General features: G+C 41.8%; 1 protein-coding gene across 6 annotated transcripts in view; it reads left to right on the top strand.

Moving 5' to 3' along the window:
- CCAR1 (cell division cycle and apoptosis regulator 1) overlaps positions 1–21,756 on the top strand; it is a 72,833-nt gene extending 51,077 nt beyond the window's left edge. For all 6 annotated transcript variants that reach the window (XM_002820884.5, XM_009245542.3, XM_054523363.2 and 3 more), the window contains 8 exons: positions 1,397–1,636; positions 3,182–3,293; positions 16,319–16,401; positions 16,729–16,875; positions 18,116–18,236; positions 18,328–18,513; positions 19,897–20,102; positions 21,413–21,756. In XM_002820884.5, coding sequence (XP_002820930.1) covers positions 1,397–1,636; positions 3,182–3,293; positions 16,319–16,401; positions 16,729–16,875; positions 18,116–18,236; positions 18,328–18,513; positions 19,897–20,102; positions 21,413–21,469 — 1,152 coding nt within the window. In that variant the 3' untranslated portion in view covers positions 21,470–21,756. The remainder of the gene's footprint in view (positions 1–1,396; positions 1,637–3,181; positions 3,294–16,318; positions 16,402–16,728; positions 16,876–18,115; positions 18,237–18,327; positions 18,514–19,896; positions 20,103–21,412) is intronic.
- Positions 21,757–26,864: the final 5,108 nt, after the last annotated feature.

The raw sequence follows: 26,864 nt of genomic DNA, 5'->3' as shown, positions 1-26,864 counted from the left end.
GCCTTTAATCCTAGCACTTTGAGAGGCCGAGGTGGGCGGATGACGAGGCCAGGAGATCGAGACCATCCTGGCTAACATGGTGAAACCTCGTCTCTACGAGGCAGGTGCTTGTAGGCCCAGCTACTGGGGAGGCTGAGGCAAGAGAATGGTGTGAATCGGGGAGGCGGAGCTTGCAGTGAGACAAAATTGCACCACTGCACTCCAGCCTCGGCAACAGAGCAAGACTCTGTCTCAAAAAAAAAAAAAAAAATTATAATATATAGTTTTAGGTTTATGAGTATGCTGTAGCCCATTATCTGTGGATGCTTGCATAGTAGTAATAGATGCTCCCTATTCAGGGTTTAAAATTGTTTCCCTAATCCAAAATTTTCTTCTCCTAGATACCAATATGTCTTATTTCCTCATTGCCTTCTGGTCACTTTTTAAATGTCACCTTATCAGAGAGGCCTTGTCTTACTCTTCTCTCTTGTTATACTCTAGGTGTTTATCCTGCTTGTTTTTCATATAATTTGATGTTGATTTGGTTGTTCCTTTTCTTAAAAACCAGGCAGCCCCAGAATCAGAATAGGTTAACAGAGACTTCATGATTTGGTTATTTATTACTTCTCTCCACTAGCTGGATGATAGGAGGGGTTTTTATCAGCTCTTCAGTGCTTTGCGGGGTGGCTCACACCTGTAATCGCAGCACTTTGGGAGACCAAGGCGGGCGGATCACCGGAGGTCAGGAGTTCAAGACCAGCCTGGCCAACATGGCGAAACTCCATCTCTACTGAAAACACAGAAGTTAGCTGGGCTTGGTGGCACAAGCCTGTAATCTCAGCCACCCGGGAGACTGAGGCAGGTGAATGGCTTGAACTCGGGAAGCAGAGGTTGCAGTGAGCCCACATCATGCCACTGCACTCCAGTTTGCGTGACAGAGCAAGACTCTGTCTAGAAAAAAATAAAAATAAAAAAGATTAATGGTTGTGTTAAAATGTTTGATAATTGGCTGGGCGCGGTGGCTCACGCCTGTAATCCCAGCACTTTGGGAGGCCAAGGACGGCAGATCGCAAGGTCAGGAGATCGAGACTATCCTGGCTAACATGGTGAAACCCCGTCTCTACTAAAAATACAAAAAGATTAGCCGGGCGTGGTGGCGGGCGCCTGTAGTCCCAGCTACTTGGCAGGCTGAGGCAGGAGAATGGCGTGAACCCGGGAGGTGGAGCTTGCCGTGAGCCAAGATCGTGCCGCTGCACTCCAGCCTGGGCGACACAGCGAGACTCCATCTCAAAAAAAAAAAAGTTTGATAAGTTTACATAATCGTTATATGTGGCAAGTTTTTATTTGCTAAATTACTGTGCTAGCTTTATTATTTCTGTTGAAATTTGGCTAGGTTTATGTTGATATCTTTTTATAGGTTTCATTGTTTGCGGAACTTTTCAATGAAATGCTTCAAAGAGATTTTGGTGTCCGTATATACAAATCATTACTGTCTCTTCCTGAGAAAGAGGACAAAAAAGAAAAGGATAAAAAAAGCAAAAAAGATGAGAGAAAAGACAAAAAAGAAGAAAGAGATGATGAAACTGATGAGCCAAAACCCAAACGGAGAAAATCAGGCGATGATAAAGATAAAAAAGAAGATAGAGATGAAAGGAAGGTCTGTAATAACAACCTGCTTTAGAAGCTTTCAGTTACTCTTCTAGGTTATAAAGGTTGATGTTGATTTCCATCAGAATATTAGATGTAAAAGCCAAACTGAAAGATTTTACTATATTAGAAAATCAAGTCTTTGAGACCATCACAGCTAACATGGTGAAACCTCATCTCCACTAAAGATACAAAAAATTAGCCTGACATGATGGCACATGCCTGTAGTCCTAGCTATTGGGGAGGCAGAGGCAGGAGAATTGCTTAAACCTGGGAGGTGGAGGTTGCAGTGAGCCAAGATTGCACCACTGCACTCCAGCCTGGGTGACATAGCAAGACTCCATCTCAAAAAAAAAGATAAGAAATTCAGATCTTCAAATTAAGCCAATATGAGCATCTACAGCTAGTTTTCTAATACTTTATTCTTAAAATTTTTTTTTTCCTTTTTCTGAGACGAAGTCTTGCTCCGTTGACCAGGCTTGCTGAAGTGCAGTGGTGTAATCTTGGCTCACTGCAACCTCTCCCTCCCAGGTTCGGGCAATTCTCCTGCCTCAGTCTCCCAAGTAGCTGAGACTACAGGTGCATACCACCTTGCCCAGCTAATTTTTTTGTTTGTTTGTTTGTTTTTGACTAGAGGCAGGTTTTCACCATGTTGGCCAGGCTTGAACTCCTGACCTCAAGCAATCTGCCCACCTCAGCCTCCCCAAGTGCTGGTATTACAGATGTGAGCCACCGCACCCAGCCTAATTATTATTATACATTTATAGTATGGGCATAGTGGCTCGCTGCTATAATCCCAGCACATTGGGAGTCCGAGGTGGACAGATTGCTTGACTCCAGCAGTTCAAGACCATCCCAGACAACATGGTGAAACCCCCTCTCTACAGAAATTAGAAAAATTAGCTGGACATGGTGGCATGTGCCTGTGGTCCCAGCTACTTGGGAGGGTGAGGCAGGAGGATTGCCTGAACCCAGGAGTTGGAGGCTGCAGTAAGTCCAGATTGCGCCCCTGCACTCCAGCCTGAGCAACAAAGTGAGACTGTGTCTCAAAACAAACAAACAAACAAAAATAGTAATTTGCAATGTAAAACTTTTAAATAACTTCAGTGGGTTTACCATTTTTCAGTTTTAGTAGTTTAATGTTTGGTGAGATTTCTTGCTTAATTTAAAACCATTTTAAGCCAGGCACAGTGGCTCACACCTGTAATCCCAGCACTTTGGGAAGCTGAGGTGGGTGGATCACTTGAACCCTGGAGGTGGAGGTTGTAGTGAAGGGAAATTGTGCCAGTGCACTCCAGTCTGGGCAACAGAGCCAGACTCCATCTCAAAAACAAAAAAAGAACATATATATATGTAATAATATATAATAATTGTTATGATAATATAATAATAATATAACTGCTGGCTGTGGTGGCTCATGCCTATAATCCTAGCCCTTCAGAAGGCCCAGGCCAGTGGATCGCTTGAGCCCAGGGGTTGGAGACCAGCGTGGGCAATATGGCAAAAACCCCGTCTTCTAAAAATAAGTAAATAATAAAGGCATTTTAAATTATAGAAAGAAGATAAAAGAAAAGACGATTCTAAAGATGATGATGAAACTGAAGAAGATAACAATCAAGATGAGTATGACCCTATGGAAGCAGAAGAAGCTGAGGATGAAGAAGATGGTATGATTGAAATTTATTTATTATTTCTTAGAGTTAAGAATACATTTTTTGTTTGGTGATATTGTATCACTGAAATCTATACTTTTAACATTTTTTTCTTTAGAATAGAAAGTAATATACTCTTCAGTGAGAAAGTTTTTCTGATTTTTAGGTGAGAAGATTGTTTTAAGACATATTTATTACTAATTATCCTGTCTCATATGTAATTAATACTCAATTTGACGGAGCAAATTTCCCTGAACATGGTGCCTAAGCTGTGCCATAAAAGCTATAATAGGACAGGCACAAGGGCTCACACCTGTAATCCCAGCACTTTGGGAGGCCAAGGCAGTTGGATCATTTGAGGTCAGGAGTTCAAGTCCAGCCTTGCCTACATGGTAAAACCCCATTTCTACTAAAAATACAAAAATTAGCCAGGCGGTAGTGGCATGTGCCTATAATCCCAGGTATACTCTGGAGGCTGAGGCAGGAGAATCACTTGAGCATGGGAGGCGGAGGTTGTGGTGAGCCAAGATCGTGCCATTGCACTCCAGTCTGGGCAATAGAGTGAGACCCTGTCTCAAAAAAAAAAAAAAAATGTATAATAGTCCCTGATGTTTCATATACTAATTTCTTATTTTTTTAATTGAGACAGGGTTCTCACTGTATTACCCAGGCTGGAGTACTGTGGCATGCTCACAGCTCACTGCAGCCTCAGCCTGCCAGGCTCAGTATGATCCTCTCACCTCAGTCCCTGGAGTAACTGGGACTATAGGTGCTTGTCACCATTCCTGGCTAATTTAAAAATTTTTTTTTTTTTTTTTACAGACGGAGTCTGGATCTGTTGCCCAGGGTGGAGTGCAATGGCATTATCTCGGCTCACTGCAACCTCTGCCTCCCAGGTTCAAGTGATTCTTCTGCCGTAGCCTCCCAAGTAGCTGGGATTACAGGCATGCGCCACCACACCCGGCTAATTTTGTATTTTTAGTAGAGATGGGGTTTCTCCATGTTGGTCAGGCTGGTCTCGAACTCCCCACCTCAGGTGATCCACCCACCTCGGCCTCCCAAAATGCTGGGATTACAGGCCTGAGCCACTGTGCCTGGCCTAATTTTTAAATTTTTTATAGGCACGGGGTCTGTCTCTGTTGCCCAGGCTGGTCTTGAACTACTGAGTTCAAGGAATCTGCCCACATCAGCTTCCCAAAATGCAGGGATTATAGGCGTGAGCTACATACCTGTCCTAAATATATTCTTTAGAAAACTAATTTGGGGCTGGGCGTGCTGGCTCATGCCTGTAATCTCAGCACTTTGGGAGGTCAAGGCGGGTGGATCACCTGAGGTCAGGGGTTCAAGTCCAGCCTGGTCAACATGGTGAAACCCCATCTCTACTAAAAATACAAAAAATTAGCCAGGCACGCGCCTGTAATCCCAGCTTCTGGAAAGGCTGAGGCAGGAGAATGGCTTGAACTCCAGAGGCAGAGGTTGCAGTGAGCCCAGATCGTGCCATTGGACTCCAGCCATGGCAACTGAGGGAGACTCCATCTCAAAAAAAAAAAAAAAAAAGAAAAAAGAAAAACTAATTTGGGCATTTTGTTTAACAAAGACTTATCATAATGCAAAAGAGTACATATAGAGTTTAAAGGCTAATAGTAATAAACACCCAAACACCCATATAACTTTCGCGTAAGTTTTATAAGACAGACTTCGGTACCATGCGGTGACATTTAAAATACTGTACAGTAGATGCTCTGACCATAGACATCAACGATCAAATACCTAAAAAGTGCCTCTGAATACCTTACCTGTTCTTTTCCAGGTAGATTTGTGGCTTTTTAAAAAATTATATTTTTGTGATATAGAAATTATGAGTTCTCTTTGTTTTTGTTTTTTTTTACAGTTTGTGTCTCTGGCAATTACTTTTATTTACGGTATTTTTTGTTTGCCTCTACATTTTCTTCTCTCTACCATATCAGTGTTTAATATTGTTTAATGAAAAAGTTGAAAAGATCAAAAAGTTGATAGTGCAGCAAACACCTATGTATCCATCAACTTTGATTCAATAATTGTTAATATTTGTCTTGTTTTGTTTTTGTAACCCAATTTAACATATGAATTCTTCAGTTTGCCTAAGGAAAAAACATGCTCTGAAATAACCACAATTCCATAATCACACCTAAGAAAATAAGGTCGTAATAGTATCTATTAATGCTATGTAATATCTCCTCTTATTTGCCTTAATATCTCATTAGCAATGATATAATATTCATACAGCAGTGTTTATCTTCATTACTTGCTTTACTTAATGAAGACTTAAGCCCTTTTTACAGGCCCATTTTCTCTCCCCTGTACGCCCAGTATTATTTTATTGCTGCTTTAGTTGAATCATTAAACAATATTCTCATTATTTTGTTAATGTTCCAGCTGTCAGCCTTATTTTCTTTTTTTTTGTTTTTCGTTTTTTGTTTTTTGAGACAGTCTGGCTCTGTCACCAGGCGGGAGTGCAGTGGCGTGATCTCAGCTCACTGCAACCTCTGCCTCCCGGGTTCAAGCTATTTTCCTGCCTCAGCCTTCCGAATAGCTGGGACTACAGACGTGTGCCACCGCACCCAGCTAATTTTTCTTTTTCTTTCCTTTTTTTTTTTTTTTTTTTTTTGAGATGGAGTCTCACTCTGTTGCCCAGGCTGGAGTGCAGTGGCGCGATCTCAGCTCACTGCAACCTCCATCTCCCAGGTTCAAGCAATTCTCCTGCCTCAGCCTCCCAAGTAGCTGGGATTACAGGCATGTGGCACCACACCCTGCTAATTTTTGTATTTATAGTAGAGACGGGGTTTTACGATGTTGGCCAGGCTGGTCTTGAACTCCTGACCAGGTGATCCTCCCATCTTGGCCTCCCAAAGTGCTAGGGTTACAGACATGGGCCACTGCGCCTAGCCTAATTTTTGTATTTTTAGTAGAGACGGGGTTTCACCATGTTGGCCAGGATGGTCTCGATCTCTTGACCTCGTGATTTACCTGCCTCAGCCTCCCAAAGTGCTGGGTTTATAGGCGTGAGCCGCTGACCCCAGCCCAGCCTTAGTTTATTTTTTCCTTTCACTCCTTTAATGATGGTTTCATTCATTCTCCTAGCTTTAAATGCTGTCTATATACTGTTAATTCTCAAATTTCTAATTTTCTTTTTCTTTTTCTTTTTTTTTTATTTAAGAGATAGGGTTGGACTGGGCACAGTGGCTCACACCTGTAATCCCAGCACTTTGGAAGGCCAAAGTGGGTGGATCACCTGAGGTCAGGAGTTCGAGACCAGCCTGGCCAACATATTGAAAACCCCATCTCTAGTGAAAATACAAAAAATTAGCTGGGCGTGGTGGCGGATGCCTGTAATCCCAGCTACTTGGGAGGCCGAGGCAGGAGAATCACTTGAACCCAGGAGGCGGAGGTTGCAGTGAGCCGAGATCACGCCATTGCACTCCAGCCTGGGCAGCAACAGCAAAACTCCGTCTGTAAAAAAGAAAAAGATAGGGTCTGTCACCCAGGCTGGAGTATAGTGGTATGGTCATAGCTCACTGCAGCCTGAAACTCCTAGGCTTTAGCAGTCCTCCTCCTCAGCCTCCTGAGTGGCTGGGACTACAGGTGCATGCCATTGCACCCAACTGTTTAATTTTTTGTAGAGATGGGGTCTCAGTATGTTGCCCAGGCTGGTCTTGACCTCCTTGGCTTCAAGCAGTCCTCTACCTTGGCCTCCCAAAAGTGCTGGGATTACAAGGATGTGCCAAGCCTCAAATTTCTATCTCATATCAGACTTCTCTCCCAGTCTCTCATATTGAACTACTTGACACCTCCACTTAGTTATCTGGCATTTCAAAATCAATATATCTGAAACTAAACTCCTGCTAACCCCTTCACCAGAAAGAAAACATACACAAATCCTACAACCTTAGCCTTTGCCAACCATCTCATTTAATGACAATTCCATCTTTCCAGTTGTTGAGACTAAAACCCAGGAGTCATCCTTGACTCCTTTCTTTCTGCAATACCCTATTTCCAATCTATCAGGAAGTCATATTTGCTCTGTTTTCATAACTTATCCAGAATCAGTCCACTTCTTACGAATTCCACTAATTTGACTATAATCCAAGCCACATTATCTCTTGCCTAGATTATATTAATAGACCCCTAACCTGTTTCCGTGTTTCCTCCCCTCTACAATAAAGTTTCTCAATACAATTGCCAGAATGATCTTCACAAAATTTAGAATTTATTTCATTCTTTTGTTCAAATTCTTCCAGTGTATCCCCATCATTTTTACTTCATAGAAGAAGCCACTGTTCCAGCTGGGCGTGGTGGCTCACGCCTGTAATCTCAGCACTTTGTGGGAGGCTGAGGCGGGTGCATAATTTGAGGCCAGGAATCCCAGACTAGGCTGGCCAACATGGTGAAACCCTGTCTTTACTAAAAATACAAAAAATTAGCTGGGCGTGGTGGCGCGCACCTGTAATCCCAGCTGCTCAAGAGGCTGAGGCGTGAGAATCACTTGAACACAGAAGGTGGAGGTTGCAGTGAGCTCAGATTGCACCACTGCACTCCAGCCTGGGTGACAGAGCAAGACTCTGTCTCAAAAAAAGAAAAAAAAAAAGCCACTGTTAAGATCACTTGAGCCCAGGAGTTCAAGACCAGCCTGAGCAACATGACGACACCCTGTCTCTACAGAAAATAAAAAATTTATCCGGACTTGGTGGTGCATGCCTGTAATCCCAGCTACTCAGGAGTCTGAGCTGGTAGGATCACTTGAGCCCGGGAGGCGGAGGTTGCAGTGAGCGATGATCACACCACTGCACTCCAGCCTTGACAATAAAGCAAGACCCTGTCTGAAAAGAAGGCCGGGTGCGGTGGCTCATGCCTGTAATCCCAGTACTTTGGGAGGCCAAGGCAGGCGGATCACAAGGTCAGGAGTTCGAGACTAGCCTGACCAACATGGTGAAACCCCTTCTGCTAAAAATACAAAATTAGCTGGGCGTGATGGTACATACCTGTTATCCCAGATACTCAGGAGGCTGAGGCAGGAGAATCGTTTGAACCCGGGTGGCAGAGGTTGCAGTGAGCCGAGATTGTGCCACTAGGTTCCAGCCTGGGTGACAGAGCAAGACTCCATCTCAAAAGAAAAGAAAAGAAAAGAAAAAGCTAGTGCTCACAATGACTTACAAGACTCTACCATGTCATGTCTCCAGTTACATCTCTTAACCCCTCTTCTTGAGAAGAGTGGACCCATCACATATGCTCCTATGTTAGGAGATTTACATTGGCAGTTCTTTCTGCTAGCAGGGTCTTTCCTGGAGATCCACCTTCCTGAATTTATCATATATGAAGTCTGTTCAAGTATCACTTTGTCAGTGAAGTCTGCTGTGCACCTGCTTTATTTAAAATTGCAATCCCCCGCCCTCCCTTACTGCACATTTCTGGTCTCTTATCCTCTCCTATTTTTTTTTCATAGAATTTATGACCTATTTTATTACATACTCTTTTATTTTGCTCATTGCCTGTCTCTCTCTACCCCTACACTTGAATAAAAGCTGTTATGTAAGAAAAAGATTTTATCTGTGTTCTTTGTTAATATATATTCCAAGTTCCTGGAACAGTCTAAATAATTAAATAGGCTCCAAATATATGTTGATAGGATTATAGTTGTTTTTTGTTTGTTTCCCTGGAATTTCCAATTGCTACTTGCTTCTGTTTTACCACTTTTTTTCATATTTTATATCTCATGGTCCTGTTAAGTTTCCTGGAGACTACTCTTTGTTTGTTTGTTTGTTTGTTTTTTGAGACGGAGTCTCACTCTGTCGCCAGGCTGGAGTGCGCTGGTGCGATCTCAGCTCACTCCAACCTCCGCCTCCTGGGTTTAAGCAATTCTCCTGTCTCAGCCTCCTGAGTAGCTGGGATCACAGGCCCACACCTGGCTAATTTTTTTGTATTTTTATTAGAGATGGGGTTTCACCATATTGGCCAGGCTGGTTTTGAACTTCTGACCTTGTGATCCGCCTGCCTCGGCCTCTCAGAGTGCTGGGATTACAGGCGTGAGCCACTGCACCTGGCTGAGACTACACTTTTTACAATACAAAAGCAGAATTACAACATGAAAATACAGTATCAGTAAATGTATTAAATGGTGTTGAATTTTGTTAGTAATTAGGAGAGCAGATAACAATAACATACTTTTTTTTTTTTTGAGGCAGAGTTTTGCTCTGTCGCCCAGCCTGGAGTGTCGTTGGGTGATCTCGGCTCACCACAACCTCCGTCTCCCAGGTTCAGGTGATTCTCGTGCCCTCAGCTTCCTGAGTAGCTTAGATTACAGACATGTACCACCATGCCTGGTTAATTTTTGTATTTTTAGTAGAGACGGGGTTTCACCATGTTGGCCAGGCTGGTCTGGAACTCCCAACCTCAAGTGATCTGCCCACCTCAGCCTCCCAAAGTGCTGGGATTACAGGCGTGAGCCACCGCGTCCGGCCTTTTTCTTATCAAGTTAATGAAAATTAAATGTTTAAATGAAAGGTAACACAGTTTAACAAGGGTAAAAGGAGTTACACTTTCATCACTCTTCTTTGGGACTATACATTGTTGTACCTTTTCTGAACAGAAATTTGGAAATGTGAATTACCCATATCCTTTCCATAATTTATTATAAAACAAAAATATGGAATCAATCTGAATAGGAATGGAGAATTATTAAATTGTACTTTGGTAATATAGTCATGCAGTTAAAATTCTGTGCACCCATTGAAGAAAACCTGGAGAAGTGTAGTGACATGGAAAAAGATTTTTAAAGGGTTTTTGTAGATAGCATGTTCTATAAATAAATTTAATGTTGGTAAGTGTGTATATAATGGTAAGTGTGGGGAAAAAATAGGACATGATCACTACTCTCATTTTGTGTGGTGGGATTGATTTATTTTCTGTGATGAACAAATACTACTTGAATATTTCAAAAGTTATTTCAAAAATACAAGTTTCAGATGAGACAGTTTTGAAAGTGACACCTCTCAATATAAATACCCAAATAATGTGGATTATATTGTGAGTATTTTTCAATCATCAAAAATAAGTAAATGACTAGGTTCCAAGGAGAAGTTCCCTCTCATTCTTTCTTTTTCGAGACAGAGTCTTACTCTGTTGCCCAGGCTGGGCAGTAGCACGCTCATGGCTCACTGCTGCATTGAACTCCTGGCTCATGTGATTCTCCCACTTTAGTTCCCTGAGTAGCTAGGACTACAGGTGTGCACCACCACACCTGGCTAATTTTTAAATTTTTTATAGAGATGTGGTCTCACTATGATGCCCAAGCTGATCCCAAACTCCTGGCCTTAAGCCATCCTCCTGCTTCCCTCCCAAAGTGATGGGATGACAGATATGAACCACCACACCCAGCCATTAGAACATTTGCTTAATTTTTTATTTAATAACACCTTTATTGAAATGTAATTCACATACCATACAAGTAGACACTTTAAAGTATAGGCATGCTTTGTTTTTTTTGCACTGCACTTTATTGTGCGCCAAAGATAGTGCCTTACGCCAAGCAAGCCTATCAGCACCACTTTTCCAACAGCATGTGCCACTTTGACTTTCTTTCACATTTTGGTAATTCTTACAATATTTCCAGCTTTTTCATTATTACTATGTCTGTTTTGGTGATCTGTGATCAGTGATCTTTGATAATACTATACATGTTTTGGTGCACCTTGAATTGTGCCCATAGAAGATGACGAGCTTAATTATAAATATTGTTTGTGTTCTGATCACTCTACCAACCTGCCATTCCCCTATCTCTGTCCCTCTTATTGGGCCTCCCTATTCCCTGAGACAAAATATTGAAATTAGGCCAATTGTGCCAGGCACGGTGGCTCACGCTTGTAATCCCAGCACTTTGGGGGGCTGAGGCGGGTGGATCATTTGAGGTCAGGAGTTTGAAACCAGCCTGGCCAACATGGCGAAACCCTGTCTCTACTAAAAATACACAAAATAGCCAGGTGTGGTGGTGCATGCTTGTAATACCAGCTACTCGGGAGGCTGGGGGCATGAGAATCGTTTGATCCAGAGAGGCAGAGGTTGCAATGACCTGAGATCACGCCACTGCACTCCAGCCTGGGTGACAGAGTAAGACTGTCTCCAAAAAAAAAAGAAAAGAAATTAGACCAGTTACAGGTGCAGTGGCTCACACCTGTAATCCCGGCACTTTGGGAGGCTGAGGTGGGCAGATCACCTGAGATCAGGAGTTTGAGACCAGCATTGCCAACATAGTAAAACTCCATCTCTACTAAAAATACAAAAATTAGCTGGGCGTGGTGGCAGGCACCTGTAATCCCAGCTACTCGGGAGGCTGAGGCAGGAGAATCGCTTGAACCCAGGATGCAGGTTGCGGTGAGATGAGATCATGCCACTAAACTCCAGCCTGGGCGACAGAGCAAGACTCCGTCTCCAAAGAAAAAAGAAATTAGGCCAATTAATAATTAGGCTGGGCTCAGTGGTTCATGACTGTAATACCAGCACTTTGGGAGGATAAAGAGGTAGGATCACTTGAGGCTAGGAGTAAAGACCAGCATCTGCAACATAGTGATACCCCATCTCTACAAAAAAAATAAAATTAGCTGGCTGTGGTTACATGCACCTGTGGTCCCAGATACTTTTAGAGGCTGAGGTAGGAGGATCTGTTGAGCCCAAGAGGTTGAGGTTGCAGTGGGTAATGATTGTGCCACTGTACTCCAGCCTGGGCAACAGGGCAAGACTCTGTCTCAAAAATAATCATAATAACAAAGAAAAAAAAATGGCCTTCGAGTGTTCAAGTGAAACCTAAAAATTGTTAAAGTGAGTGAAGAAGGCATGTTGAAAGTTGAGATAGGCCAAAAGCTAGTTTTTTTGCGTCAGTTAGCCATGTTATGAATGCAAAGGAAAAGTTATTGAAGGAGATTAAAAGTGCTACTCCAGTGAACATGCAAATGGTAAGGAAATGAAACAGCTTTATTGCTATAAGGAGAGAGTTTTAGGGGTCATAATAGAAGGTCACACCAGCCACAACATTCCCTTAAGGCAAAGCCTAATTCTGAACAAGGCCCTAACTCTCTTCTATAAAGTCTAAGAAAGATGAAGAAGCTGTAGAAAAAAGTTTGAGGCTACCAGTGGTGGATTCATGAGGTTTAAGGAAAGCAACCACCTCCATAAGGTAAAAGTACAAGGTAGTTGCTGAGGTGGGAGGATTGCTTGAGCCCAGGCATTTAAGGCTACAGTGAGCTATGATTACGCCACTGTACTCAAGCCTGGTTAACAGAGCAAGACCCTGCCTCTTGGGGGTGGGTTAAGAAAAAGGCATATTGAAACAGCACATGCTTATGTAGAAGCTAATATAATTGATGAAAATGGCTATGCTAAATAAATTTTCAGTGGAGACAAAACAGCCTTCTTCCATTGGCTGAAGATGCCATCTTAAGACTTTCACAGCTAGAGAAGAACAGTCAGTGCCTGGCTGCAAAGGACAAGTTGACTCTCTTGTTAGGGCTAATGCAGGCTGTGACTTTAAGCTGAAGCCAGTACTCATTTACCATTCCAAAAATCTTAAGCCCCTTAAAAATTATGCTAAACCTACCGTACCTGTGCCCTAGAAATTGAACAACAAAGTGAGAATGACAGTTGTTTACAGCAATGCTTTACTGAATTTTTTTTACTCCTTTATCATGTAACCGACATTTTTACTAAGTATTTTAAGCCCACTGTTGAGATCTGCTCAGAAAAAAAGATTCTTTTCAAAATATTACTTCTCACTGACACCACACCTAGTCACCCAGAGCTCTGATGGAGATGTACAAGCAGATTAATGTTTCATGGCTGCAACATCTATTCTGCCGCCCTTGGATCAAAGAGTAATTTCACTTTACTCTTTTTTTGAGACAGGGTTTCACTCTGTCATGCAGGCTGGAATGCAGTGGTGTGATCATGGCTCAATCCAGCCTTGAACCTCCTGGCCTTAAATTATCTCCCACCTCATCCTCCCAAGTAGCTGGGATTACAGGCATGAGCCACCATGCCCAGCTAAATATTTTTTATTTATTTATTTTTATTTTTTATTTTTTGAGACGGAGTCTTGCTCTGTTGCCCAGGCTGGAGTGCAGTGGTGCAATCTTGGCTCACTGCAAGCTCCGCCTCCCAGGTTCATGCCATTCTCCTGTCTCAGCCTCCTGAGTAGCCGCCACCACGCCTGGCTAATTTTTTGTGTTTTTAGTAGAGACAAGATTTCACCATGTTAGTCAGGATGGTCTCGACCTCCTGACCTCATGATCTGCCTGCCTTGGCCTCCCAAGGTGCTGGGATTACAGGTGTGAGCCACCATGCCCGGCCTCATCCATGACTTTCTGAAGTTCCAGGATCTGGTCCCGCCCCGGGGATATCCCATACTCTTGAGTGCTGAGGAAAGCATGAGGTCAGGAGTTCGAGACCAGCCTGGCCAACATGGTGAAACCCCAACTCTACTAAAAATTCTCATGGATGACTTTGAAGGGTTTAATAATTCAGTAGAGGGAATAACTGCAGGTATGATAGAGCAAGAGAACTAAAATTAGAAATGCAGCCTGAAGATGGGATGGAACTGCTGCAATATCAGGATAAACTAAACCGATGATTGTTTGCTGCTTTTTTTTTTTTTTAAGATGGAGTCTCGCTCTGTCGCCCAGGCTAGAGTGCAGTGGCGCGATCTCAGCTCACTGCAAGCTCCACCTCCTGGGTTCACACCATTCTCCTGCCTCAGCCTCCTGAGTAGCTGGAACTGCAGGCGCCCGCCACCACGCCCAGTAAAATTTTTTTTTCTGTATTTTTAGTAGAGACGGGCTTTCACCATGTTAGCCGGGATGGTCTCAATCTCCTGACATTGTGATCCGCCCACCTCGGCCTCCCAAAGTGCTGGGATTACAGGCGTGAGCCACTGCACCCGGCCGATTGTTTGCTTCTTATGGATGAGCAAAGACAGTGTTTTTTTGGGATGCAATCTACTTCTGTGAAGATGCTGTTAACATTGTTGAAATAACAAAGGATTTAGAATATTACGTAAACTTAATTAAGCAGTGGCAGGATTGGAGGGGATTGACTGTATTTATATATTTATTTATTTATGAGATGGAGTCTTGCTCTGTCGTCCAGGATGAAGTGCAGTGGCGTGATCTCGGCTCACTGCAACCTCTGCCTCCCGGGTTCACACAATTCTCCAGCCTCAGCCTCCTGAGTATTTGGGACTACAGGCACACGCCACCACACCCCTCTAATTTTTGTGTTTTTAAGAGATGGGGTTTCACCATGTTGGCCAGGCTGGTCTCAAACTCCTGACCTTAAGTGATCCACCTGCCTCGGGCTGCCAAAGTGCTAGGATTACAGGCGTGACCCACCGTGCCTGGTGATTGACTCTAATTTTAAAAGAGGTTATTCTGTGGGTCAAATGCTATCAAACAGCATCACATAGGGTCTCACTTTTCACCCAGGCTGAGTGCAGAGGTGCAGTCACGTCTCATTGCGGCCTCAACCTCTGAGACCCAAGTGATCCTCCCACGTCTGCCTCCCAAGTAGCTGGAACCACAGGCATGCGCTACTTAGTCTGACTCATTTTTTAAATTATTTTTGTAGAGACCAGGTCTCATTATGTTGCCCAGGCTGAGGCAAGACCCTTTACCAGCAAAAGGATTACTGCTTGCCAAAGGCTCAGGTGATTGTTAGTGTTTTTAGAAATAAAGTATCTCTATATACTTTTTTTAGGCATAATGCTATTGCACACTTAATGGACTATAGTGTGAACATAACTTTTTTTTTTTTTTTTACTTTTTTTTTTTTGAGATGGAGTCTTGCTCTGTCACCCAGGCTGGAGTGCAGTGTCACGATCTCGGCTCACTGCAAGCTCCGCTTGCCAGGTTCACGCCATTCTCCTGTCTCAGCCTCCCGAGTAGCTGGGACTACAGACGCCAGCCACCATGCCCGGCTAATTTTTTGTATTTTTAGTAGAGACGGGATTTCACTGTGTTAGCCAGGATGGTCTCGATTTCCTGACCTCGTGATCCGCCCGCCTCGGCCTCCCAAAGTGCTGGGATTACAGGCGTGAGCCACCGTGCCCGGCCTTATAAATTTTTTTTTTTTGAGACAGGGTCTCGCTTTGTCACCCAGGCCAGAGTGCAGTAGCATGAACATGGATCACTGAAGCTTCACGATCCCAGGCTCAAATGATTCTCCCATCTCAGCCCTCTGCTCAACTGGGACTACAGTCGTGTGCTACCATGCCTGGCTAATTTTTGTATTTTTTTGTAGAGATGGAGTTTTGCCATGTTGCACTGGCTAGTTTAAAACTCCTGAGCTCAAGCGATCCACCTGCCTCGGCCTCCCAAAGTGCTGGGATTACAGGCATGAGCCACTGTACCTGGCTGTAAAAATAACTTATCTACTGGAAAACCAAAAAATTTGTTTGACTAGCTTTATTGCAGTACTTGCTTTATTGGGGTGGTCTGGAACCAGAGCCTTCAGTAACTCCCAAGTTGTGCCTGTATACAAGTCGGTGGTTTTTAATTTATTCAGAGTTGTACAACCATCACCACAATTAACTTTAGAACATTTTTATCACCCTCATACCAAGAACCCAAAAGAGATTTCATTAGCAGTCACTCCCCATCTTCCCTGAACCTCTTCAGTCCTAGGCAACCATTAGTCTGCTTTTTGTTTCTGTAGATATTCTGGACATTTCTTATAAATGGAATCACACAATAAGTGATTTTTTTGTGACTGGCTTCTTTTACTTAGCCTGTTATCAAGGTTCATGTATGTTTTAGCATAAGGTTTTCTCTATATTTTTGTTGTTGTTTAAAAGACAGGGTCTTGATCTGTCACCCAGACTGGAGTGCAGTGGTACAGTCATAGCTCACTACACCCTCGAACGCCTGGCCCTCCTGAGTAGCTGGGATAACAGTCATGTGCCACTGTGCCCACTTGAAAGTATGTGTATTAATGACTTTTTTGTCACTGTTATATTTATTTTACAGATAGGGATGAGGAAGAAATGACCAAACGAGATGACAAAAGAGATATCAACAGATACTGCAAGGAGAGGCCCTCTAAAGATAAGGTGTTTATTGAATACTGGATTCTTTATAATATGGTGATATCTTACATCATCTAAACATAACACAGTTGTTAAGTTTATTAGTCCTTATACATCTATATTACCACTAAGTAAAATTCTGTCAGTTGTTTTTTTGTGGCTATGTCAGATAACTAGTATGTCTGATTTATTTCTCTCATATTCGTATACCAGATTAACTCATTTTAGCTAGGATGAGGCAAATATCTTATTAGATTATTGCTATTTTATGCACAGTCTCTGTTTCTCACTTTTTGGGGGTAAAAAATTTGAAATTTGAATACTATGTTTTCTACTTCTCCATTTTCTTAGGAAAAAGAAAAGACTCAAATGATCACAATTAACAGAGATCTGTTAATGGCTTTTGTTTATTTTGATCAAAGTCATTGTGGTTACCTTCTTGAAAAGGATTTGGAAGAAATACTTTATACTCTTGGACTACATCTTTCTCGGGCTCAGGTAATCTATCTTGTGAATATTTAAAAGGAAAACATTTTTTAAAAGTTACCTTTTCCAGTGAAAAGTTAATAGAACCTCTGTTGACTTTTTGATATATTAAAGCAATATAAGGGCCAGGCGTGGTGGCTCACACCTACAATCCCAGCAGGTTGGGAGGCTGAGGCAGGCAGATCAGTTGAGGCCAGGAGTTTAAGACCAGCTTGGCCAACATGGCGTAGCTCCGTCTCTACTAAAAATACTAAAATTAGCTGGGTGTGGTGGCACGCACCTGTAATCCCAGCTACTCGGGAAGCTGAGACGGGAGAATCTCTTGAACCCAGGAGGCGGAGGTTGCAATGAGCCAAGATCACGCCACTGCACTCCAGCCTGGGTGACAGAGTGAGACTCTGTCTCAAAAAATAAAAATAAAGCAATATAACACAAGCCAGTTGTAAAACACTTCCCTTCTCCCTCTCCCTCTGTTTCTACTCCTTAGGACTACAATATATAAAATTCTAGATCTTTTTGTAAGCACAGCTCAGTTCCATTTTTATAAACAAAACATGGAATTATTCTGTATGTTTTGACTGGCTTTTTTTTTTCATTCCACAGTATTCTATAGATACATTCTACCATGAAAATAGAGACCTGCCTCATTCTTTTTATAGCTTCACAGTACCCATTATACAGATGTACCATAATTAACCTACCTAGTCTCCATTGCTGGTGGTTTTCATTTATTGGATTTACCAACTATGCTGTAATAAATCATTCCTGTGCATAAATTTTTATCAATGTTATACTTTTTAACAATGAAGTTTTTTTTTTTTTCAAAAGTAACTTGGATCTTACTCAGTTCCATGGATTTCCATCATAAGTGAAAATTACAGCTGGGCATAGTGGCTCACACCTGTAATCTTAGCACTTTGGGAGGCCGAGGCAGGTGGATCACCTGAGGTCAGGAGTTCAAGACCAGCCTGGCTAACATGGTGAAACCCCATCTCTCCAAAAATACAAAATTTAGCCGGGCATGATGGCGGGTGCCTGTAATACCAGCTACTCTGGAGGCTGAGGTAGGAGAATCGCTTGAACCTGGGAAGTGGAGGTTGTAGTGAGCCGAGATCACACGATTGCACTCCAGTTTGGGCGACAAGAGCAAGACTCTTTCTCAAAAGAAAGTGAAAATTATAACATAGTTTTTCTAAGAGAATCAAGAAATGTATTTTCATCTCTGCATTTTGTTTACTTGCATGCATAACAGGTAAAGAAGCTTCTTAATAAAGTAGTGCTCCGTGAATCTTGCTTTTACCGGAAATTAACAGACACCTCAAAAGATGAAGAGAACCATGAAGAGTCTGAGTCATTGCAGGAAGATATGCTAGGTCTGAGCAATATTAAGATTTTGCTTTTTAATAAATATACTAGTAATTAAAGAAGAAAACTTACTAACATATGGTATATTTTATATTATAGGAAACAGATTATTACTTCCAACACCAACAGTAAAGCAGGAATCAAAGGATGTGGAAGAAAATGTTGGCCTCATTGTGTACAATGGTGCAATGGTAGATGTAGGAAGCCTCTTGCAAAAATTGGAAAAGAGCGAAAAAGTAAGAGCTGAGGTAGAACAGAAGCTGCAGTTACTAGAAGAAAAAACAGGTAAGGGTCAGCATTGAATATGTTAATAGTTTTAGCACCCTGCTGGGACACGTATATGTTTATGTGTGTACATACACATATACGTACCTGTGTACACATTTGCATATGCATACCACATATTTTCATCGAAGTACATAAGGAACTTTTAAAAATTTTTTTATATTTATTTGTTTTTAAGACAGGGTATCACTCCATTACCCAGGTGGAGTGCAGTGGCACAATCTCAGCTTACTGCAACCACTGCCTCCCAGGTCCGAGTGATTCTCCCACCTCAGTCTCCCAAGTAGCTGGGATTACAGGCATGCACCACCATGCCCAGCTATTTTTTGTATTTTTAGTAGAAACAGGGTTTCACCATGTTGGCCAGGATGGTCTCAAACTCCTGACCTCAAGGGATCACCCACCTCGGCCTCCCATAGTGTTGGGATTACAGGCATGAGCCACCACGCTCTGCAAGGACCTTTACTTTTCATTATTTCTGGTTCAGGTTATAAAATTGCTTAGCTTTATCTGAATCTTAGGTCTTCCTGTGCATTCTCAGGTTCATTGTTGCCTGTTGCATCCTTTTAATCATCTTCTAGTTCCACATTTTTTTTTTTTTGAGACGGAGTTTCGCCCTGTCACCCAGGCTGGAGTGCAGTGGGGCTATCTCGGCTTACTGCAGCCTCCACCTCCCAAGTTCAAGCTATTCTCCTGCCTCAGCCTCCCAAATAGCTGGGACTACAGGTGCGTGTCACCACACCCGGCTAATTTTTTGTATTTTTAGTAGAGACAGGGTTTCACCACATTAGCTAGGATGGTCTCGATCTCCTGACCTCGTGATCCGCCCACCTCAGCCTCCCAAAGTGCTGGGTTTACAGGCATGAGCCACTGTGCCTGGCCTCCGCTTAGTTTTTACCAGTCTGTGTTCTCTAATCTATACAGTCACCTAAAAATAGAACATAGGTTTTGAAATAATACAAGTTAAAAATTTAAATGAAACAGGCCAGGCATGTTGGCTCCCGCCTGTAATCCCAGCACTTTGGGAGGCCGAGGCAGGTGGATTGCTGAGGTCAGGAGTTCCAGACCAGCCTGACCAAACATGGTGAAACCCCATCTCTAAAAATACAAAAATTAGCTGGGTGTGGTGGTACACGCCTGTAATCCCAGCCAAGATCGTGCCACTTTGCTCAAGCTGGCACAACAGAGTGAGACTCAGTCTCAAAAGTAAATACATAAATAAATGAATATTGCAGTATGCTTTATGACTAAGGAAATTGACAGAGATTGCCATTTTATGGAATTCTATCAGCTTTTTATTTTCACAGCTTAAATATTTTAACCTCAAAGTTAAATTTGAAATTTTAGGGAGTAAAATGTTAATTTTTGGATTTTTTTAAACAGATGAAGATGAAAAAACCATATTAAATTTGGAGAATTCCAACAAAAGCCTCTCTGGTGAACTCAGAGAAGTTAAAAAGGACCTTAGTCAGTTACAAGAAAACTTAAAGATTTCAGAAAACATGAATTTACAATTTGAAAACCAACTGAATAAGACAATCAGAAACTTATCTACGGTAATGGATGAAATCCACACTGTTCTCAAGAAGGTGAGAAATTTTGTACTTTTAACATTTTCATAGTTTTTAAAATCTAACTCTGGTGTTTTTAATGTATTTTAATGTTATTAAGCTCTTACTGATTATTCTAAAAGCAAATAATGATAGCATTCTGACCTTCCTGAAATTAGTAAAAAGTGATTCACAGGCTGGGCACAGTGGCTCACACCTGTAATCCCAACACTTTGGGAGGCCAACGCGGGTGGATCACCTGAGGTCAGGAGTTCAAGTCCAGCCTCACCAACATGGTGAAACCCCATGTCTACTAAAAATACAAAAAAAATTAACCAGACATGGTGGCGGGCACCTGTAATCCTAGCTACCCGGAAGGCTGAGACAGGGGAATCACTTGAACCTGGGAAGCAGAGGTTTCAGTGAGTCTAGATTGCACCATTGCACTCTAGACTGGGCAACAGAACTGGACCCCATCTTAAAAAAAAAAAAAGTGACTCCCAAAAGATGTTGTTTTTCTAAAACTTAGTTGGAATGTCAACATGATTTAAGTGTACAGACTTCTTGAAGTAAATTTCATTTTTATTTCTTTTTAATCCAGAGTATAAATTTGAATTAAACCATTCACTTCACTTCTCTGTGTTTTTTTTTTGTTTTTTGTTTTTTGTTTTTTTGTTTTGTTTTGTTTTTTTTGAGACAGGGTCTTGCACTTTTGCCCAGGCTGGATTGTTAGTGGCGCTATCTTGGCTCACTGCAGCCTCTGCCTCCTAGGCTCACGTGATCCTCCCACCTCAGCCTCCTGATTAGCTGGGACTACAGGTGTGCTCCAGCACACCCAGCTAATTTTTATATATTTTTTAGAGACGGAGTTTCAGACCGGGTGAAGTGGCTCATGCCTGTAATTCCAGCACTTTGGGAGGCCGAGGTGGGCGGATCACGAAGTCAGGAGATCGAGACCACGGTAAAACCCCGTCTCTACTAAAAATATAAAAAAACTGTAAGACTCTGTCTCAAAAAAAAAATATAGAAACGGGGTTTCACCATCTTTCCCAGGCTGGTCTCCAACTCCTGGGCTAAGCAGCCCACCTATCTTGGTCTCTCAGAGTGCTGAGATTACAGGCATGAGCCACCACACCTGCCCCATTCACTGCATTTTTAGACCCCATTTATTCTTGGGCAGAATTGAGGTAAATGCTTCGTCACCATTAATTTTAAGATATTAAAATTAATTTATTTTTCTTTATCACTAGAAAAAATATACCAAACTGAATACCATTGTACTCCAAAATCAAAGTAACATTTAAGATAATCTAATAAAATGTATTTTTTCCTTCTCTATTGTCTTACAGGATATAAAGAATGAAGACAAAGATCAAAAATCCAAGGAGAATGGTGCAAGTGTATGATAAAATCCATGTAGTGATGAGGAATGGTGTTAAATAATGTAATATATAAAAATCATGATATAAGAATGTTTGAAGGTGATGCATGTTTGATTTTAGTAGTATAAATGTCTTTTAGTTCAAATGATGTATAAAGTTTTATGAATGTGAGTTTCTGCTTTTGAAAATTGCTTGTAATTCCTAGCCTTCAAATTATTAAACACTCCTTGAGTGAAATAATTTTGCATTGCAAAGTGTTTTTAGGATGAACTTTGTTATAGTTTTAACTCCAATAAAGTTCATCAGTTTAATTGACTGTAGTATTTAATTACCAAATTTCTTTTATTAAAATGCCTAGAAATTTTTAATTTTATTTATAGAATTATTAGGTTTTAAAATTTTTAATTCATCTGTTAAAATTTCAGTCAAAATCATAAAATAGCATGATGCTTAATTTTTGCAAGGTTTTTGAAACTTTTTTTTTTTTTTTTTACTCATCACCAAAAAATCCCCTCTTGATCAGTCTCTAAAAGCATTCATTAAAAATTCAGTTCAGGCCGGGCATGGTGGCTCACGCCTGTAATCCCAACACTTTGGGAGGCCGAGGCAGGTGGATCACCTGAGGTTAGGAGTTCGAGACCAGCCTGGCCAACATGGTGAAACCCTGTCTCTACTAAAAATATAAAAATTAGCTGGGCATGGTGGTGGGTGCCTGTAATCCCAGCTACTTGGGAGGCTGAGGCAGGAGAATCGCTTGAACCCAGGAGGCGGAGGTTGCAGTTGTCCAAAATCATGCAACTATACTCCAGCCTGGGCGACAAGAGTGAAACTCCGTCTCAAAAAATAAAAAAATAAAAATAAATTCAGTTTATCCAAAAGATAGTATATCAGAAAGAAAGAAGCAATAGGGAACTAGTATTGTTCTTGTATGGGTTAGACTTTACATAATATTAGTTGTCCTGATGTCAATGTTACTGCTTTCAATGAATTTTTCTACTTTCCCAGAATAGCATCTATATTGCTTTTAATTTTGAGGGTTTTAAAAAAAAAAATGCAGTGTATGTCAAATGTACAGTTTAGTACCAAGCCAGTAGATGTCAGTATGATGCCTTAAGTTAAGTCTTCTTTAATTAAAGATATTTTTTTAAATTAACCTGTGTACTTCCTTCAGAAATTTAGTGGATACATGAGGTGACTTAACTGTAGAATAAAAACGGTAGGATAAATTCAACAGAGAGTGAATTTATCCCTTAAAGGACATTTGGCAGTGTCTAATGAGGTTTTTTTGGTGTCACAATTGGGTGGGTGCTGCTGGCATCTAGTTGGTAGAGGCCAAAGATATCACTAAACATCCTTTGTTGCAGAGGATAGCCCTCCACAACAAGGAATTATCCAGCCAAAAATGTCAATAGTGTCCAATTTCAGAAACTCTGTTCTAAAGGAATGTAAAGTTAAATGACATTTTGTCTTCCAAGTTTTACTAGTGAAAACTTAATGGAATCCATTACTGGAATGTTTCACTGTCATATAAATATATGGTGTATTAGAGTTTTGTTTTATTTTGTTTTGTTTTGAAACGGAGTCTCGCTCTGTCACCCAGGCTGGAGTGCAGTGGCTTGATCTCGGCTCACTGCAACCTCTGCCTCCCGGGTTCAAGCGATTCCCCTGCCTTAGCCTCCCAAGTAGCTGGGATTACAGACGTCTGCCACCATGTCCAGCTAATTTTGTATTTTTAGTATGGATGAGGTTTCACCACATTGGCCAGGCTGGTCTCGAACTCCTGACTTCAGGTGATCCACCCACCTTGGTCTCCCAAAGTGCTGGGATTACAGGCGTGAGCCACTGCATCCGGCCTAGAGTTTATTTTATTTCATTTTGTTTTATTTTATTTTGTTAGAATAATGACTAGGTGTTCCAAATAGATGAATATGAAAATGTAAAGTGCCATTTATATGTGACTTAGGCTAAATGGAATTCAAATGGCTATTACTAAAAAATGGATTACAATACCTCAGATTCTTTTAGACCAATTTTTGTCTTAAGTTACTGTTTGTGATCATATGGCTTGTTGACCTTCTCCAAAACCAGATTAGAGATTGATTTATAATTATTATATAATTATGATATAAATATTTCCTTCATCTTTAAGGTGAGATGAAGCAGTTGTTGAAAATGGTTTTTTTCCTTCTTTCTTTTTTTTTTGAAATAGAGTGTCTGTTCCCCAGCCTGGAGTGCAGTGGTGCTATCTAGGCTCACTGCAATCTTTACCTCTCAAGTTCAAACAATTCTGGTGCCTCAGCGTCCTGAGTAGCTGGGATTACAGGCATGCACCACCACACCCGGCTAAGTTTTTTGTATTTTTGGTAGAGATGGGGTTTTGCCATCTTGGCCAGGCTGATCTAGAACTCCTAGCCTCAAGTGGTCTACCCACCATGGCCTCCCAAAATGTTGGGATTACAGGAGTGAGCTACCGTGCCTGGCCCACAAAGTGTTGTTTTTTTTTTCAAGGGACAATCTTGAAAATAAACTTTTAACTAAAAGACAGTGATGATAGTAAAAGACAGTAATGATAGAGTTCCTTGAAAAGAGTATATTGTTAATAAGAAACATTATATAAAGTACATTTGTGAGACTTTTTTTCCTCCAGATAAATTTAAATCAGAATAAAATTGGGATGACAGAGAAAAAGACTGAACCTTTCAATCACATTGTTACTTAGGGGTAAATTTCTTATAAAATAATGTCTTTGGAAGTACAAATTGAGATGACTAAGGAAAAAAGCAAGTTGCACACAGAAAAATTGATTTTGGCCGGGCACAGTGGCTCACGCTTGTAATCCCAGCACTTTGGGAGGCCAAGGCAGGCGGATCATTTGAGGTCAGGAGTTCAAGACCAGTCTGGCCAGTATGGTGAAACCCCATCTCTACTAAAAATACAAAAAAAAATTAGCCGGGTGTGGTGGTGCATTCCTGTAGTCTCAGCTACCTGGGAGTCTGAGGCAGGAGAATAGCTTGATCCCGGGAAGCAGAGGTTGCAGTGATCCAAGATAGAGCCATTGCACTCCAGCCTGGGCGACAGAGCAACAAAACTTACTTTTTTTTTTTTTTTTTTTTTTTTTTAAGGTACCTAAATAGGTATTGTTGGCAATTCCAGAGGAAAATAATTGTATATTCATTCAGTGGTTGGCTGGGTCTAGGCCACATGAGTTTCTCTGATCTGGGTGATAAATGACCCTTGAGAGCCTTAGCTATAGATCTAAATACTGGCTAGAATTGTCAAAAAATATTACAATGGTTACTGTATGTTTTGTTAGGGATTTACGTGGTACTGAAGGGCTTTCAGAGCACTCTGACGTTAACATACGTAGAGTAGAACGGACACTCCTTCCCTACTTCTTCTGATGAAGCCTCTTGCTAGCACAGCATGCCCTTTATTTTTAATCAGTCATTTGCAGTCCACAAGTTAACACTGACTTGGCTTTGAATTTTTTTTGCAGGTCTGAGTTAATCTGATGTTGTTTTCATTGTCAGAAATTATGTAAGTTTTCTCCTAGTGATGTGACATCCTATAGATTATGAATCAAAGTGGGCATCATCACATACCAGAAGCATGTAGGGATTTTAGGCAAAGGATTGAAATGTACACAGTAGGCTAGGCGCAGTGGCTCATGCCTGTAATCCGAACACTTTGGGAGGCCAAGGCAGGCGGATCATGAGGTCAGGAGTTCGAGACCAGCTTAGCCAATATGATGAAACCCCGTCTCTACTAATAATACAAAAATTAGCTGGGCATGGTGGTGCGTGCCTGTAGTCCCAGCTACTCAGGAGGCTGAGGCAGGAGAATCGCTTGAACCTGGGAGGTGGAGGTTCCAGTGAGCCAAGATTGTGCCACTGCACTCCAGCCTGGGCGACAAAAAGACACTCCGTCTCAAGAAAAAAAAAAAAATGTACACAGTAATTAGAGGCACCATAAAAGGCTTTTCTAAAGGACTTGTAGGGTGCAGCACATTTCCTTGTTTGACTGCAATGCAGCTGCTGTGCTATGGGTTATGGAAGGAAATTTTGCCCACTTTAATTCTTCCCACTAATTTTTTTTTTTTTTTTGGAGGCAGAGTTTTGCTATTGTCACCCAAGCTGGAGTCCAGTAGTGCAATCTCAGCTCACTGCAATCTCCGCCTCCCAGGTTCAAGTGATCTCCTGCCTCAGCCTCCTGAGTAGCTGGGATTACAGGTGCTTACCACCACGCCCAGCTAATTTGGTATTTTTAGTAGAGATGGGGTTTCATCATGTTGGCCAGGCTGTTCGCGAGCTCCTGAACTCAGGTGATCCACTCACCTCTGCCTCCCAAAGTGCAGGAATTACAGGTGTGAGCCACTGTGCCTGACCTCTTCCCACTAATTTTATGTTCAGATTATTTTGGAGTTAAAAATATTATGTAAGAACACAAATTATTTTTGTTAAATGAGGCTTAGTGAAATGGTGAGAATTTTTCAGGATTCAATATTAATATATTTTACTGCCCTGTTTAATATTTTTGTTTTTTATAAAAGAAAAAAGCTCCAAATTTGTGAGTGATTTACTCTTGTTTTATTTAATTATTATTATTATTATTATTTTTGGGAGACAGTATCTGGCTATGTTACCCAGGCTGGAGTGCAGTGGCACAATCTCAGTTCACTGCGACTGCCACCTCCCGGGCTCAAGTGATCCTCCCACCTCAGCCTCCTGAGTAGCTGGAATTACAGGCGCATGCCACCATGCCTAGCTAATTGTTTTTGTATTTTAGTAGAGACAGGGTTTCACCATGTTGCCCAGGCTGGTCTCAAACTCTCTGAGCTCAGGTGATTCACCCACCTCGGACTCCCCAACTGCTAGAATTACAGGCACGAGCCACCGCACCTGGCCCATGCCTAATTTTTCTATTTTTGGTAGAGACGGGGTTTCCCCATATTGCCCAGGCTACTGGAACTCCTGAGCTCAAGCAGTCTGCCTGCCTCAGCCTCCCAAAGTGCACAGATTATAGTTGTGAGCCATTGCACCCAGCCCCTATTTTATCTTTTATTCATAGGATGGGTGGGCCAGGCACAGTGGCTGAGGCGCTACTCTGGATGCTGAGGCAGGAGGATCACTGGATCTCAGGAGGTGGAGGCTGCAGTGAGCTGTCAGGGTCTCGCTCTGTTGCCCGAGCTAGCGTGCGGTGGCACAATCATGGCTCATGGCAGCCTTGACCTAGATCTAGTGATCCTTCCACCTCTGCCTCCCAACATGTAGCCAATAACTTACTGTCTAAACTGGGAACCTTTTGAGAGAAAAGAAAGGTGCCAGGAATAACTATGTCATAACACCAGATATAACCAGGAGGCAAACTGGAACATAGGGTTACTGCCTATTTATCATTCATCTTGTGGATAATATTGACC

This window comes from Pongo abelii, chromosome 8, assembly GCF_028885655.2.
Source record: "Pongo abelii isolate AG06213 chromosome 8, NHGRI_mPonAbe1-v2.0_pri, whole genome shotgun sequence".
In the NCBI taxonomy this organism is placed as follows: domain Eukaryota; kingdom Metazoa; phylum Chordata; class Mammalia; order Primates; family Hominidae; genus Pongo; species Pongo abelii.
Note: the sequence above shows the minus strand (reverse complement) of the source record. Positions and strands in the feature narration are given on the sequence as shown.